Raw genomic sequence first — 17,401 nt, 5'->3', positions numbered from 1 at the left:
TCATTCTTGCCTTCTTTCCATTGTTGAACCTGTGTTATCTAGGGAGCTGTTTTCCGTTTGGTGGTCTCTGGTTGGAGTTCTTCTGTGGGATGGTCTCTTGCATGTGCTTGGTGAGCGTTGTTCTTCTGCCCATACTGGGTTGGCGAGGATCTTTTGTAGTGCTGGGTTCCTTTTAGCATATTCTTTGAGACTTTCCTTGTCCAGGAAGACTCTCACTTCTCCATCAATTTTGATAGCTAATTTGGCAAGATAGAGTATTCTTGGGTTTGCAGTATTTTCCTGCAATTTTCTGAATATGCTGCTCCATTGTCTGCTCTTTTTATAGTGTCTGCTGATAGATCTGAGCATATTCTTATCTGCTTGCCTTTATATATGGTTGCCAGTTTTTCCCTAGCTGCTCTTACAATTTTCCCCTTTTCCTCATAGTTAAACAACTTTATGTCGTGGTGCCTTCTTTTTGGGATTCTGTCTAGCTGGTATTCTTTCGGCCACCTGGATAGTTGCCTGGTTTTCATTCTTTAAGCTAGGGAAAATTTCCTCCAAGCATTCCATCACTATTTTGGATGTTGGCTTCATTGATGTGCATTCCTCCGGCAAGCCAATAGTTCTGATGTTGTTCCTTCTCATAGCGTCAGACATAGCTCTGAGGTTTTCTTCAGCTTCTCTGATGGGCCTGTGAGACTTTTTCTCATGTTTATTAAATTCTTCTTGAGAATCCTCTAGGTCACTGGTGAGGTTCTCTGCCTCCTCCATATCTGGGCGAAGTCCGTGAGTTTGCTGTTAGTTTTTGTTATCTCGCCCTTTAACTCCTGTATTTCCCTTTGGTGCATGGCCTTTATTTTCTCTATCATTTTCTCCTTTTTCTATAATGCTTCCCTCATGTCCTGTATAGCTCCAAGCAGCATCCTGAAGATTTCTTTCTGTGGTAGGTCCAGGTGGTCTTCTGGCATTGGATTTTGTTTCTCTTTTCTTGTTGAAACTGTTGTAGCAGCTTGCTGGTGTTTGGTCGATTTATTGGAACTAGGTACCATTTTCCCAGGTGTCTCAGAGCCCTGGGCTCTCTCTTTGGGAGGTTGGTACTGGTGTTTCAGCAGGCTGCTTTTAGCCAACTTCCTTGTAAGGTTGTGTTTCACCTTTGTCCTGCTGGGGTTTCCCTCTCCCCTTGAACTACGGTTTGTGCTCCAGCCACCTTCAGGTCTCCTTAGGGGCTGTTGTTTGCAGCTATGCACACTGCGGTCTGATAAAAAGTGTTGACTCAAGTGAAGAGGAACATATTTTGGGGATGGGTTGGGGATTGGGTGATCTACTTCTGGCTAGGAGTACTTCCCACAGGTAGGCGGGTGGGAGGGGGGGCCGCTACTGGTGTGCTGATCCATTGCTTGGAGCACAGAGGGTGGGGTGGATTGAGCAGGGAGAAGGGAGAATGCAGTAGGCAAGTCCCAAAGGCCTGGGTCCCTATGCTACAACTGCAGAAAATGCTGCCAGACTTGTGTCCGCTCCCTGGCATGCCTGAAACGGTGTGGCAGGATGGGAACCTCTGTGTGTGCGTGTGCATTGCATGTATGTATGGTGGGGGGAAGAAAGCCAGGGAGGGAGCTGGATGGCCGATTTGTGAGGAGCGCAGAGATGGGGTGGGCACCTTTGGGTTGAGACCTCTGGGAGTGGAGGCAGTTTGATTGGCGGTTTGTGGGAGCACAAAGGCATGGCAGCATCATCTGCCATCTACCTGATTATGCTGTGGCGCCAGGGCACGAGCCTCCCAGGAGGAGGCGGGGATCGTCTGGCTGGCTGGTCAGCAAGGGGTGCCCAGATGGGGCATGAATCTCTGCAGGGGGGCGATATACCGGCTGGAGCACCCACATGGGACCCCGGGCATCATGGGCAGAGTAGGGGGTACTAGCTGGTGATTCTGCACAGAGCGCCGAGGCAGGGCAGCTGCCTCTGCAATGCTCCTGGCTGCCCTGTGGTGCCAGCAGAGTGGGCACTCTGAGCATCACGCAAGAGACCACGGGTGTCCGCTTCTGCTTCAGAGAAGTACTCTGAGTTGTCTTGGGAATCGACAGACAGACTTGATACCCCTACTAGGCCCCTAAATTTCGCCACTCACTGAGTTCTGGATGTGAGCTACCTGTATGGCAGCCGTCTTCCCCCGACTCTCTGTGAGTGTAAATCTTGAAGGGAGTAGAAAGCCTCATCTTTCTCCTGGTGGTTTTTCATTGCCAACCTTTCACTTAGCAACCTAGTATGTAACCCACTATGCCACCATGACTCTGGACCTAAATGGCAAGGGCTAGAGAACGTAATGACAGTAGTGAGGCCAGGAAGAGGAAATGTGGGACAGACAGGGGTAAAAAAATCCAAACTGCTGTAATAGAATTGATTCAGACTCTTAGTGATCCTGTAGGACAGAGTAGAACATCTATTTGGGATTTCTGAGATTTGGGGTATGAACTTGTTATCAGTTCAGTGCATAACCCACTATACAACCAGGGCTCCTAGTGGTAGGGAGTGGTAAATTTTGTTGTTAGGTGAACTCCCTTTATTCTCTCACTTAATCCTGTTTATTACTGCTTGTGAGTTTAACGGATTCTGAGTGAAGCCTGGTTATAATCTTTCTGTTCCTTCTCTTGGAAACAGACGTGAGAGAACAAGTAAAGGGACTTTTACATTTTATTTTGCCTATCTTTTATCCCTTAATATTAATAATGATAGGGATACATAAAGCATATTCATATGTTGTTGTATAATCTCCATATGCATCTCATAATGTATCCCCATTTTACAGATGAGTTAATTTGAGCTGCAGAGTGGTCAAATAGCTCACCTAAGGTTATTGAGCTAGTAAATATAGAGCTGGAACAAGAACCGAAGTGAAAAATTATCAGAAAGCATTATAATGGCCACTTAGGAATGAAAGTATTTCAAATGAAAATGAAAGCATTTCCGCCTATGGGTTTGCCATTAAAGCTGTAACTTTCAGGATAGGGCAAGATATGACAAAATAACGAGGTATAAATTACCAAGGGCATATGAGGGAGGGGGGAATGGGGAGGGAGGGGGGGAAAAAAAGAGGACCTGATGCAAGGGGCTTAAGTGGAGAGCAAATGCCTTGAGAATGATTGGGGCAGGGAATGTATGGATGTGCTTTATACAATTGATGTATGTATATGTATGGATTGTGGTAAGAGTTGTTTGAGTCCCTAATAAAATGTAAAAGAAGAAAAGAGAAAAAAATGATTAGGGCAAAGACTGTACAGATGTGCTTTATACAATTGATGTATGTATATGTATGAACTGTGAAAAGAATTGTATCAGCCCCAATAAATTGTTAAAATAAATAAATTAATTAATTAATTAAAAAAAGCTGTAACTTGTGGAGCACAAGTTTTCTGATGCATATTTAAAATTTTTATTTTAAGTATGAATATTCTTTCGTTTTTACCTACCTATGAACTCAAAAGGAAAACCAATCCCCTTATTGTTCACATTGTGAGTACATTAACATGATGTGAGGAAGTATAGATTATATAGTGCGATAGAAAAACACATTGTGCGTATCACTTCAGCTTACTGAAATCAGAATCTGAGAGTTGTATTTTCTGCTCAGATTGCTGACTCCTTTACAACTTTTAACATAATCTGGGTCTGCCTCATTCACATTCCTTTGTTTTCTCTGTTGTTGTTAGGATTGTTAAGCCCAAAGTGGCGTCCATGGAGGAGATGGCCTCCTTTCATACAGATGCCTATCTGCAGCATCTCCAGATGGTCAGCCAAGATGGTGATGATGACCACCCCGACTCCATAGAATATGGGCTAGGTAAGGTTCTAATGAGACAATGACTAACAAGACAATGATGAGAGGTAGAACACTTTCATCTATAGATTGTAACTAGTTAATTATTTATAATTTGTATTGTGATTTTTAATAAATCTCCAGTTAAATAATGTGTTAATCATTAATCTCTTGGTTTAGCTACGTAACATCATTTGAGAAAACGGTATGGGTTTTGTGAAACTGAGTGATGGATTAGATGGGGGAAAGTCTTTCAATGGTTTAGGCCCTGATAAACCATAAAAAAAAAAAATGAAACCCAAACTATACTGCCATTGAGTTCATTCTGATTCATAGCAACCCTATAGGACATAATAGAACTTCCCCTTTACGTTTCTGAAACTAAATCTCCATGGGAGTAGAAAGCCTCATCTTTTTCTTGTGGAGCCTCTGGTGGTTTCAAACTGCTGACCTTACTATTATGTTAGCAGCTCCAAACATAACCACCAGGACCCTTGTTAGGCTCTAATTGTGGTGTCTATATCTAGTCTGATTGTGTATGTGCTGACTTGGATGTCCTTGAATACAGGTTTATGGCCTAGCTAAATTTTCTACTGTATCCTTTATTAAACAACTACATTTAAAAAACTAAATGGCTATCACCATGGTTTAGTAGAAAGCACACTGGACTGAGAATCAAGAAACCTCAGTTGCAGACCTGACTCTCTGCTATGTAAGCAAGAGATACCATTTCTCAGGCCTCAATTTCTTCACCTATTGGTTATGACTAGTTAACGTGTAAGGTTTTTTTTCTCTCAAGCTCTAATATTTTAAAAATCCTTTTCCTATTATTAGAATGTTTCTGTCTCAGTTGCAGCTCATGCCAGCGCAGTCACTTTTCGGTAAATTGTCTCATCTCAAACACATTTTCCTTGTTGTAAAATTCATTTCTTACAAAGTAATCTGATTCTTGCCCTAAGGTTATGACTGCCCAGCCACTGAAGGGATATTTGACTGTGCAGCAGCTGTAGGAGGAGCTACAATCACAGCTACCCAATGCCTGATTGATGGAAAGAGCAAAATAGCAATTAACTGGTCTGGAGGGTGGCATCATGCAAAGAAGTAAGAAAATTGCTTTCCTACTTTCTGACTGTACCTGAATCAATTTTCCTGTTATGTACAAGGGGGTACTCTTCCCCCAAAATGAAAACTTTTTTCAAGCTATGTATTTAAATTTTTTACAAAACAACCTTATCACCTTCAAACTACCCTCCATTATACTTAATACATTTGTCAAATCTGCAATTCCATTCTTGGAAATATTTTTCAAACTCGTGTTTGGATGGCTGACTGTACCTCCCTTGTTTTTTTCTTCACTTTTTCTAACTTCATCAAATTGCTGTCCTTTCATGTCCCTCTTTATTCTTGGAAACAAAAAGAAGTCACATGGAGCAAGGCCACGTGAGAGTAAGGTGCGTGGGGCAAGAGAGGCATGCTAGTTTGTTTGTTTTTTTTTTTTTTTTTTGACAAAAACTGGCCTATTGAGATGGCTGCATGAGCAGGTGCATTGTCGTGGTGGCAAAACCAGTCACCTGTCTGCCACAAATCAGGCCTTTTTTTGGTCGCACACTGTTCTGCAATGTGAAAACTTGATTAACCTGGTGGAACAAACTCCCAAGTGCACTATGAGTTGACAGACACCCAGAACAAAGTTTGTCATCAATCAACATTGCACCTTTTTTTAAACGAGAAAACTACTCATCTTGAGTTTTTCCCACAGCACTCCTTTTGTTAGCTGTGTTCAACATCACAACAGTTTTTGCAGCAATTTTCCTGAGCAGAAAGCAAAATTTCACAGCTGTACACTGTTCTCTTAAATCGGCCATCCCCCCAAAATGAAAGATTCAAGCAAAACTGCTTTCACACACAAAAAATTCACTGTGACTAGAGAACGTTCCCAGGCAATGCCACTGGGTGTATTAAGTGCGAGTTGCTCCATGCTCACCTGGCGGGGGGTGGAGGGATGAGCACTATGAAAAAATGAGTACTACAAAAGCTCTTGGTTTTGGGGGGTACCTCCTCGTAAAAGCTTATGCTTATTTTATTGACATCTGCTGAGAGATTTGTATGTATTAGGCATCCTGAAGAGATACAAATGGAAATAGAAGGTGACTAATAACAGCATAGTAGAAAGAATACTATACTATTGAAAGTCAAGATAACCGGGTTCTAAGCCTAGTTTTACTCATAACAAGGTAACTTACTTTGTAGGCCTCAATTTTTCATCAGTGAAATGGGCAGTGTGAAGGATAACTGCACAATCTCTAAACTCCTCTTCACCTTTCTGAAAATTTCCTGGGGATATTTCACTTGAGGAACATTAGCAAGATAAGAATAAGTAGGGAACAACATCAATAATGGTATCAGTTGAATACCTGTGTGAACTGAAGAGATTTAGCAGTAGAAAAAAGTCTTATAAGTACTAGTTTTGAGATCGTTCATGAAAGAAGTTGCAAACATTTTCAAATAGAGAATTGATGAGAATAGTTCGAAATTGGAAGACTGAAGAATCAAGAAGCAAACGTACGCTTCCATCTCTAAAGAAAGTAGTAACCTAGAAATGAGCAATTCTCTAAGGAGAAAGCTATTCTTAGGTATTGCTTGGGATTAGAGGAAAAAGTCTTCATAGAGGTTTATATTAACATTTCAAGCAGTAATACTCTTGAGAAGGCCTTTTTAGTACTCAGCATCTTTTCTGATATGTCTGTAGTATTTAACGAATGTTGGAAGAAAAGGATTTTAAAAACAATTTATCAGTGTGCTGTCTGAATGAAATGATTCCAGACAAACTGAAACCCTTGATAATGTTCTTTTCTCCTTTTATCGTACTGTTGTTTATATGTCCAGTTCTGAGGATTTTGGTTTTCTTAAAATTGAATTGTAATCCGTACTTAAGTTCTTCTTTTTTAAAAAAAATCATTTTATTGGGGGCTCATACAATTCTTTTTTTAAAAAACAATTTATTAGGGACTCATACAACTCTTATCACATCAATTGTATAAAGCACATCTGTACATTCTTTGCCCTAATCATTTTGATCTTAATCAGCAAGTGCTTTAAGTCCTCCTCATTTTCAGCAAGCCAGATTGTGTCATCTGCATACTGCAGGTTGTTGATAAATCTTCCTCGACTCCTGCTGCTGTGTACTTCTTCATATAGACCAGCTTCTCAAATTATTTGGTCAGCTTACAGATTGAATAAGAATTGTGAAAGTATACTACCCTGACAGACCTCTTCTGATTTTAAACCTCTCAGTTCTTTTCAAACTACTTACCTTTTGGGATTCACATTCTTCTGAATATTAACCATAGTTTGTTAGGGTTCACATAGGTGAATGCCTTTGCATATTCAATAAAACACAAGAAACACTTTTCTTGTGGTCTCTGCTTTTAGCCTTGATCCATCTGACATCAGCAGTGATACTTCTTATGCCATGTCCTTCTGAATTTGGCTTGAATTTCTGGCAGTGTCCTATCGATGTACTATCAATGCAGCTGTTTTTGAATTATCAACATTTTACTTGCATGTGACATTAATATTGTTTGAAATTTTCTGTATGATTTCAAAAAGCAGCTCGAGAACCCAGGCATCAATGCAAAGAAGTAAGGAAACTGTGACTCTGTGGGGTCGCTGTTCTTCAAAATGGGCACAACACAAATACTGTAGTCAGTTGGCCAGGTAGCTATCTTTGAGTTTTCTTCAGTGCTTCATCACCTTGTTGAGACATTTCAATTTTTATTTTGTCAGTTACTATTCTGTCAAATACTGGAGCCTTGCTTTTTGGTAACACCCTCAGTACAGCTTGGACCATCAGTACCGTAGGTTCTTGATCATAGGTTACTACCTGATATGATTGAATGTCAACCAAATCTTTTTGGTACAGTGACTGTGTAATCCCTCCATCGTCTTTTGTTGTTTCCTGCATTATTCAATATTTTGTTCATGGAATCCTTCAATATTATAACTTGAGGCTTAAATGTTGTTTTCAGTTATTTCAACTTCATATATGTTGAGTGTATTCTTTTTTGGTTTTCTAAATTCAAGTCTTTGCACATTTTTTCATAGTAATTTGTCTTCTCGGGCTGCCTTTTGAAATTTTCTGTTCATCTCTTTTACTTCATCTTTTCTTCCATGGGCTGTAGCTATTCTGTGTTCAAGAGAAAGTTTGAGTCTCTTTTGACATTCATTTTGACTTTTTCTTTCTTGTGTTTTTAATGACCTTTTGTGGTCTTCATAAATGATGTTCTTGATGTCCTACCACAGCTCATCAGACCTTCTGTCACTAGTGTTCAGTGCAGCAAATCTATTCTTCAGATGTTGAAATTCAGCTGAGATATATTCAAGGTTGTATTTTGACTCTCATGGACTTGTTTTAATTTTCTTCACCTTCAACCTGAATTTACAAATGAGCAATTTGTTTCAATTGGTTCCACAACTGGCCTCCTTTTGATAGCTGATAATGAGCTTTCTTCATACTTTTTCCCCACAGATGTAGTCAGTTTGATTCCTTTGTATTCTGTTGCTGAACTGTATACATACAGTTGCTGTTTAAGTTGTTGAAAAAGGGTATTTGCAATGAAGAAGCCATTGGCCTTATAAAATTCTATCATATGATTTCCAGCGTTATTTCTATCCTATGGCCATGTTTTATAACTACTGTTCCTTCTTCATTGTTTAAACTTCTGCATTCCAATCACCTATCATTTGCAATCTATTTTCATTGCATGGTTGATCAATTTCAGGCTGAAGAATTTAGTAGAATCCCCCAGTTTCATCAACACTATCTGTAGTTGTTGGTGTGTAAATTTTAATATTATTTGTATTGACTAGATTTCCTTGTAGGCATATAGATATTATCCTATGACATCAGCATTATGCTTTAAGATAGATCCTGCAATTTCCTCTTTGATGAAGATTATGATACTATTCTTTTTGACCTTATTATTCCTGGTACAGTAAATTATGTGATTGTCAATCTCAAAATGGCCAATACCAGTACATTTCAGCTCACTAATGCTTAGGATATCAATTTTTTAGGATATCAATCTTTATGCATTCCATTTTCACTTTTGACATCTTATAGCTTTCCTAGATTCATACTTCATATATTCCAAGTTCTGATTATTAATAGCTATTTTCAGCTGTTTCTTTTGATTTTGAGCCATGCCTCAGCACATAAAGGTCCTGAAAGCTTTACTTCATCATCCACATCATTATGGTGGATTCTGTTTTGAGGAGGCAATACTTCAGTTGCATTTTAAGTGCCTTCCAACTAGAGGGGGTCATTTTCCATCACTATAAGCCACTGCTGTTCATAAGGTTTTCTGTAGCTAGCCCTCAGAATTGAACAGCCTCTTCCATTTTTGTGGTCTGTTCTTAGTCTGGAAGCTCTGCTGAAACATATTCATCTTGAGTGACCCTGTTGATATTTGAAATACCAGTGATGTGGTGCGTTTCAATATGTGTTGTAAGAGTTTCAATTTCCACATATCCTTGCCAACATTTCATATTTTCTGTTTGATTTTGTTTTTATCTCACCATAGTTATCCCAATGGGAGTGAAAACACATCTCATGTAGTTTATATTTGCACCTCTCTGGTGGCTAATAATATTAAACATCTTTTCATGTGTGTGTTGGTCATTGGAATATCCTTTTTGGTAAAGTGTTTATTCAAGTCATTTACCTATTTTATTTGTTTTCCTGTTAAGTTGTTTAAGTTTTACATATATATATGTTATTAGATTCTTAGTGGATATATAGTTCCCCCAAATATTCTACCAGTTAGTAGCTTGTCTTTTCATATTTTTGGTAACAGTTTTTTGGTGGATAAAATTTTGAAATTTTTATGATATCACATTCATTTATTTTTTGCCGTTTGCTATTTGTACATTTGTTATTTTATTAGTGAGTCTACTTTAAAAAAATAAGCCTGATGTGGTTGTTTCTGAATTTTTCTAAGAATTTATGGTTTTAGAATGCACAGTTAGGTCCTTACTGCATTGTAAATTTATTTTTGTGTTTGGCTTGAGGCATATTAAGTATTAAAGTTATATAGCATCAGTCTTCTGATGTGTTCTTCTTTTTAGATACTGTGTTGGTTTTTCTAACTCTTTTGCTTTCCAGGACCTCTGGTGGCACTGTCAAGTAAGTGTCGCACTGCCACACTCAGGGAAAAGTTAAGGCTGGTCTGCTCTCATAAAAATTTAGAGCCCTGGAAATTCTATAAAGGGTTGTTGTGAGTTGGAATCAACTCACTGACAGCGGGTTTTGGTTCCCTCTCTATATAACTTTAGAATTAGTTTGTTGATACCCACAAAATAATTTACTGGGGATTTGTGATTGCTTTGAATCTATGATCATTCTGGGAAGAACTTCCATGTTAAAAATATTGTCTTATCCATGAACATGGAATGTTGTTATATGCCATCAAGCCAATTTCTGACATATAGCAACCCAATATGCCAAAGTAGAACTGCCTCCATAGTTTTCTAGGCTGTAACCTTTGGAGGAGCAGATCTTTGTGTTAGCAGCCCAGTGTTCAACTACTGAGCCACCAGGGCTCTTTACCAAGAATAGTGCATGAGAAGTGATGTCAGTTGCAATCAGCTTGAGGGCACCCGTTATTGCTCTTGTTGCATGTGGGAGGAGGTGAAAGAAGAGGAAGATGACCAGGTTTCTGTTTAGCTTGTTTGGGTATGGCCCATACAAGCAAGCAATTCTTAACAATAGCTAATATATTTTAAGCTAAGTGCTAGTGACTTGCATTTTGCTCTTCTGTCCTCACAAGAACATTAGGAGGTTTGGTATTGTTACCCATTTTTCCATGATACAGAAATACTGAAAAACAATTTGTTCAGGATTTTTAGGTGGCAAAGTTGAGACTCAACACACAAGCAATCTGATTATTAATTCTGTGTGATTAGCCATTGCATATTCTACTACAATAAAAAGGAGTGGATGATGGTATGCAATGGAAGTAATACTCAGGTGAATTGGATATTCGGAGTTGTATATGGAGGTAGAAGCGGAAATAGAAATAAAAGTGTTATGGATATAACAAATGGTGGTATAAATTCTGAAAGTGGATGAGATTACTGAGGTGAAATAAAAAGAGTGAGGAAAAAGACAAATAAGAGAGTACAAAAAGAAAGATAAGAGAACACAGAACCCAAGGAAGCATTGATTTCTAATGGGCAAGCAGATGAAAAGACTAGGGAATTCAACTGAAAAGCAACAATTAAGAGTAGCTAGAGAGGTCTTGGAATGTCAAGATATCAAAAGCTTTTTAAAATACAGAGTTCTCAGAGATCCCATGTACTATCTGGTCAGTCCAGCTAGTTACTAAAGGATCAGTCATATTTGGCAATTAAGGTTAATGGTCTTTATAAGAGAACTTTGGAGAAAGTAATGAGTAGAAAGTAAAGAAATACCTAGGAAAGGATGACTGTTTTCCAGAGGTTTGAATGAGAAAGGAAAGAAGAGAGGTGTGGCCAAGAGAAATTAAAGGCTAAAGCATAGTTGACCCAGACCTTCATTCCTGAGAGACAAACCAGAGAACCCTTTCTAACACAATAGTGTTTGTATTATCCATTTGAAAATATTTAAGTACATTTAAAGGTTGAAAGGAAAATATTGGAAATGCATATGAGATGGATGAACAGTGCAGAGAAGACGACAGGAAAGAAGCAAGTAAAATGGCTTTGGGAGGATGGGACCCACCTCTTCTGAAGCCAGAGAAAAAGAAAGATGTGACAGAGGAGATTGAGTTGTCTGCTGTTCAGTTTCTGCCATATGTCCTCTTGTTTCTCTGTGGACAACTCCTGTTCTCCTATATGAAAGTAAGCCAAAAATGACGGCTAAAACCATCATAGAAGCTTTATTAATAAAAAACATAGAAATGCAAAGTTGTTGTTTCTGGACACATCTTCCATCTATGTCTGTATGTATGGAGGCATTGTTTCTGCTTCCTTAAACTTTCCCCAAAGAATTCTATACTGTTTGATTTACATTGTGAAGGAACTGCAGCTTTGGCATCCTTGAGAGACTCAAATTGTGTTCCTTTTCAATGTTATTTGAGTGTGGGAAACAAAAACAAATCTGAAAGGGCAAGATTAGAACTGTCTGGTGATCTCTTTCAGAGGAGTTGGCAGTGGTAGCCAAGCAACAATGTAGCCAAGCAACAATCTTCTGGTCTCAGGGTTGTCGAGGCTCTTTAGTCCCTTGGATTAATTGTTCCCATGCATTTGGATTTTCTTCACTCTTCTTTGTTCCATAGAGGAGAAGCCAAAGTTGCACCTTAGATGTGTGTCAGTGTGCCTCCTATAGGATATTCCTTTTTTCTACTGACTCTCTACGAAGCATGATAGGGACTGGTCTCTCCAGATAACTTGTCCAGATTACAAGAGATAAAATCTTGCCATTCTTGATTCTCAAGAGTATTTGTTCTTGCTGTTCATGATATATATTTAGTATTCTTTGCCAATGCCATATTTCAAAGTTATCAATTATTCATCAGGATTCCTTATGTATTGCCCAGGTTTCACATGCATATGAATGTCCTGAAAATACCATGGCTTGAGTCAGACCCACCTTAGCTTTCAAGACATTTTTGAATTTTAACATTTTAAAGAGGTCTTTTGCAGCAGATTGGTCCAATGCAGTATGCTGTTTGCTTTCTTGACTACTGCTTCCATGAGAATTGATTGTGGATCTAAGAAAAATGAAACCCTTTACAATATCAGTATTTCCCCCATTTATGTTGATGTTGCATATTGGTTGAATTGTGCTCATTGGTCCAGAGTCACTGTACTAAAAAGAATTAGATGACATCCAATCATTTAAGGAGGTGTACATGATCAAGAACGAATGGTATTGAAGGAAGAAGTCCAAACTACATTGAACTCTTTGGTGAAAAGCAAGGTTTCAGGAGTTGACAGAATTCTAATTGAGATATTGTAGCAAATGGATATAGTACTGGAAGCATTCACTAATCTAAGCTAATTAGAAGAGAACCATACGCATCATACATTCTTAGTACCCCCCAAAAGATGATACAATGGAATGTAGAAATTATTGAACAATATCATTGACATTGCACACAAGTAAAATTAGGCTCAAGATGATATAGAAACATTTGCAGCAATACATTGGCAGAGAACTGCCAAAAGTTCAAGTTAGATTCAGAAGAGGATATTTTATAATAGATATCATAGCTGATATTAGATGGATCTTGGCTGAAAATAGAACATACAAAGAAAAGATTTTGTCTATGTTTTATTATGTAAAAGCATTAAACACTGTGGATCATAAGTGATTTGGATAATATCAATACAATGGCCTTTTCCCAGGGGGATGATTAACACTGTTTTTCTTGGTTTTTATTTGGAGGGAGCAGTTGTTTGGGTGATTTGTTTTTTGTATTTGTTATAATGTAACCGCCAAAGTAAAGCAGAGCCGTTTGTAACCCATGGACAAGCAGATGGATTCTGGCTTCCCCTGTGATTCTAGCCCCAATCTGGGAACAGTTCTTATAACATGGCCCTGTTCGATACTTGCCGTCATGAAAAGATCACTGAAGATAAGGGTGTTACAGCAAAGTGTGGTTAAAAAAAAGCAGATGGTGCTCAGCTATCAATTGGAATAGTGTCTGGGTTCTTAAAGGCTTGTATTCAAACAGCCCTTTAATTGAGACATCAATTAAGTCCACTGGTCTGTGTGATTCAAAGATGATGATAACAGCATCCAAATATGATGAAGAGAAAAGTATCCGAGCTTAAATTGTGAACACCCAATTTATAGAAGGCTGTGGAGGAAATGAGAGCCCAGAGTCCATCTGCAGAGTATCTGGTCAGATTAAGCCTCTGGCAGATCCCTTCTAGCCAAAGGTGAGGAACTCAAACTGCTTTGCTAGCAGGCAGTGACAGTTTCTAATTTAAGGCAGTGGATTGAACCATGGTGTGATATGATACTTGATCAGTTGACCTCCCTCTTGAACCATTCTGAATTTGCTGTAGGCTCAAGTATTTCTTGCTTGTTCCATGATAGAATTTTTTTCTCTGGCTTTTAAAATATTGTCAGTAGTCTTTTCTTCCTTACTCTTTATTTTTGTTTTTATATTCTTATGATTTTCTTTCTGTTTCATTTTGTTTTATTGTTCTTGTTAGGTTCAGCACAGAAGGAGTGGATGCATAGAGACAATAACTGATAGAATGACTAATTGGGGATGGGGTGGGGTGGGGTGGACGAGGGTATTGAGGGAGCAAACAATGAATACAAGAGAGGGAAGGGAGCATTAGAACTGATTGTGATGATGTACATGTATATACAACTCTTTTAAAAAGTGATTTAATTATGGTGGTGTATGATTTGTGAATATTATATGAGGAAGACTTGAAAAATAAGAAAACAAACTTGAACAATGATTAGCAGAGATGAAGGAGGAAGAGTATTTTCTTAGCGGGCATTGAGTTTATGTTAATGGTGGTGGAATAATTTGGAAAAAAATCAGTATTGGTTGTACAACACAAAAAGTATAATTGATGACACTGAATTATACACATAGAAGTTGTTGAATTGGAGAATATTTAGTTGTGTATATTTTTACCACAATTAAAACAAATTAAACCATGAATAACAATGATTATAAGGAAGAAGAAAGTGCACTAAAATTGATTGTGGTACAACCAGAGGAAAGCTGAAGCAAAGGAAGGAGGAAGAACGGTACGGAGCACACCTGGGTCCACCAAGCTCAGAGGACGATAGCCCGGCTCGAAGGGCCCAATGTACAGAGAGGACCATATAGCTGGCCCCATGGCGAGATGCAACATCCTGCACTGACCCATGGCCCTACATGGGACAGCACCTGAGACACAGTGGGGGATGTGCGACTGAGCTGACCCCACCACACTGAGGCAAAACACTGGGGGCGTGCAATGGTGTGGCGGGGGAAGCAGAGCAAGGATGTCCCGAGGGAGTATAAAGAATGGACTTTGGGGCCAGGATGTGGCACCCCATCAGACTCATACAGAAAACACTCCTGAAGGTCAATAAACATACCTCGAACTACTAACAGGTGTTTTGGTTTTTTTGGCTTTTTTTTCTTTCTCTTCTTTTAAATTTTGTATGTTAGTGGCTTTTTTGTTTATCAGCGTGTTGGTGTTGCTGCTGTCGACGCCATGTTCTTATGTGCCACTTTGGTGCTTTCGAAGCCATCTGCATTTGTATGCACATATTACTATATCAGCAGGTCCACCTAGATAAGATAGGCTGGACAAACAATGTGAGAAGAAAATAGCGGGACCAACGGTCCCGGAAGAGGCACATGAAAGTGTGGGAGGTAGGGGAAGGGAGGAGGTGTTGGCCAACACAGGGACAGGGAACAACGAGTGGTTTAAAACTAGTGGACGGAGGGGATGGGAGGACTGGTAGGGAGTGACCAAGGGCAAGGTAACTGAAAGGAATTACTGAAACCAGAATGAAGGCTGAACATGGTAGTGGGACAGGAGGAAAGCGTAAGGAAATAGAGGAAAGGAGTAGGAGGCAAAGGACATACATAGAAGCCTAAATACAGACATGTACATATGTAAATATTTTTATAATTATGGGGAAAATAGACCTAGGTACATTATTTATAGGTTCAGTAGTAGGGTAGCAGATGGACATTGGGCCTCCTTGCGCATACTCCCTCAATACAATAGCACCTTGCTCAGGTCATTCCATGACACCCACCTTCCCGACATGATCGCTGAAGACAGATGTGTGCATTAGCAAATGTGGTGAAAAAAGCTGATGGTGCCCGGCTATCAAAAAGATATAGCATCTGGGGTCTTAAAGGTTTGAAGGCAAACAAGCGGCCATCTAGCTGAGAAGCAAAAAAGCCCACAGAGAAGAAGCACAAAAGCCTGTGTGATCACGAGATGTTGAAGGGATCAGATAACAGACACCAAAGAACAAAAACCATCATTGTGTGATCACCTTCTCCACATAAACGCTGAAGACGAATGTGTGCATAAGTAAGTGGTGAAGAAGGCTCATGGTGCCTGGCTATCGAGAGATATAGTGTCTGGGGTCTTAAAGGCTTGAAAGTAAACAAGCGGCCATCTATCCCAGAAGCAACAAAGCCCACATGGAAGCAGCATACCAAAGGATCATGAAGGGCTGAGGGGACCAGGTTTCCAGCAACAAAGGCGGGGGAAAAATTTGAGGGGAGTGCGTGATGGGAACCCAATGCCCATCTGTAGACCACTGGACATCCCTTGCAGAGGAGTAGTGGGGAGGAGATGAGTCACCCAGGGTTCAATGTAGCAATAATGAAACTCACAACCTTCCTCTAGTTCTTAAATGCTTCCTCCCAACTATCATGATCCCAATTCTACCTTGCAAACCTGGTTAATCCAAAGGATACACAGCGGTACAGATGGGAACTAGAAACACAGGGAATCTAGGACAGATGAACCTCTCAGGACCAGTGGTGAGAGTGGCGATACCGGGAGGGAAGGAGCGGTAGAAAGGGGGAACCAATCACAAGGCTCTACATAAAACCTCCTCTCTGGGGGATGGGCAACAGAGAAGTGGGTGAAGGGAGATGCCGGGCAGTGTAGGATAAGATAAAATAATAATTTATAAATTATAAAGGGTTCATGCGGGAGGGGAGAGTGGGAAGGGAGCGGGAGGACAAAAAGGTAAATGAGCTGATTCCAGGAACACAAGTGGAAGGCAAATTTTGAGAATGATGAGGGCAACGAATGTATAAGAGTGCTTTACTCAACTGATGTATGTATGGATTGTGATAAGAGTTGTGAGCCCCAATAAAATGATTTAAAATAAATAAGTAAAATGGATTGTGGTAATGATTGTACAACTCTTCTTGATATGATTGAACTATTGAATCACATGGTATATGGATGTAGTGCCAATAAAACTGTTAGAACAAAAGTGGATAGCATTGTGAATGATTGAAATCCCAGAACACCTATTTGAGTTCTCCCAGAAACTACTCATAGACCAATAGACAATTCTTCAAACAAAACTAGGGGATACTGCATGATTTAAAATCAGGAATGGTGGTGTAGCCTGTCATCGTACTTAAACAATGTGTGTGCTGTGCAGATGATTAGAGAAACTGGACTATGTGAAGAATATGATATCAGGATTGGAGGAAGACTAACTATCTGTAATATGCAGATGATACAACCTTGCTTGCTGAAAGCAAAGAGAAACACAGCTGTTGAAGATCAATGGCTACAGTCTTCAGTGTAATTGCACCTTAAAATATAAAATGTAAAAGCACTGGTTTGACACAGTGATGTTGGTACATGGGATCTTGGGAAATCTTCAACTTATTAAAAATCTTTTATTCATTTTTATTTTTTTTAAAGATCATTTTACTGAGGGCTCATAACAAGCCATACATCAATTGTATCAAGCACATTTGTACATGTTATCATCATTATTTTCTAAACATTTACTTTCTATTTGAGCCCTTGATATCAGCTCTTTCCCCATACCCCCGTCCTCCCCTCCCACCATCATTACTCCTTGATAAATTATTATTATTTTCATATCTTACA

General features: G+C 39.3%; 1 protein-coding gene across 5 annotated transcripts in view; it reads left to right on the top strand.

Annotated features, from left to right (window-relative positions):
• The first annotated feature begins 681 nt into the window (after positions 1 to 681).
• LOC142436359 (histone deacetylase 8-like) overlaps positions 682 to 17,401 on the top strand; it is a 40,659-nt gene continuing 23,939 nt past the window's right edge. The window contains exons 1-4 of one of the 5 annotated variants that reach the window (XR_012781907.1): positions 682 to 779; positions 3,687 to 3,817; positions 4,753 to 4,894; positions 14,480 to 16,436. Coding sequence is in view for 3 of the 5 variants with exons in the window: in XM_075540059.1 (XP_075396174.1) it covers positions 3,712 to 3,817; positions 4,753 to 4,894; positions 14,520 to 14,634 (363 nt within the window). In the remaining 2 variants the exon portion in view is untranslated. Of the gene's footprint in view, positions 780 to 802; positions 926 to 3,686; positions 3,818 to 4,752; positions 4,895 to 14,479; positions 16,437 to 17,401 lie in introns of those variants that run through there. The other 4 variants (XM_075540059.1, XM_075540060.1, XM_075540061.1 and 1 more) reach the window with 4 other exon arrangements.

Source organism: Tenrec ecaudatus, unplaced genomic scaffold, assembly GCF_050624435.1.
Source record: "Tenrec ecaudatus isolate mTenEca1 unplaced genomic scaffold, mTenEca1.hap1 Scaffold_2333, whole genome shotgun sequence".
NCBI classification, from domain to species: domain Eukaryota; kingdom Metazoa; phylum Chordata; class Mammalia; order Afrosoricida; family Tenrecidae; genus Tenrec; species Tenrec ecaudatus.
The sequence above is the reverse complement of the archived record's forward strand: the minus strand, read 5'-3'. Positions and strand labels throughout refer to the sequence as shown.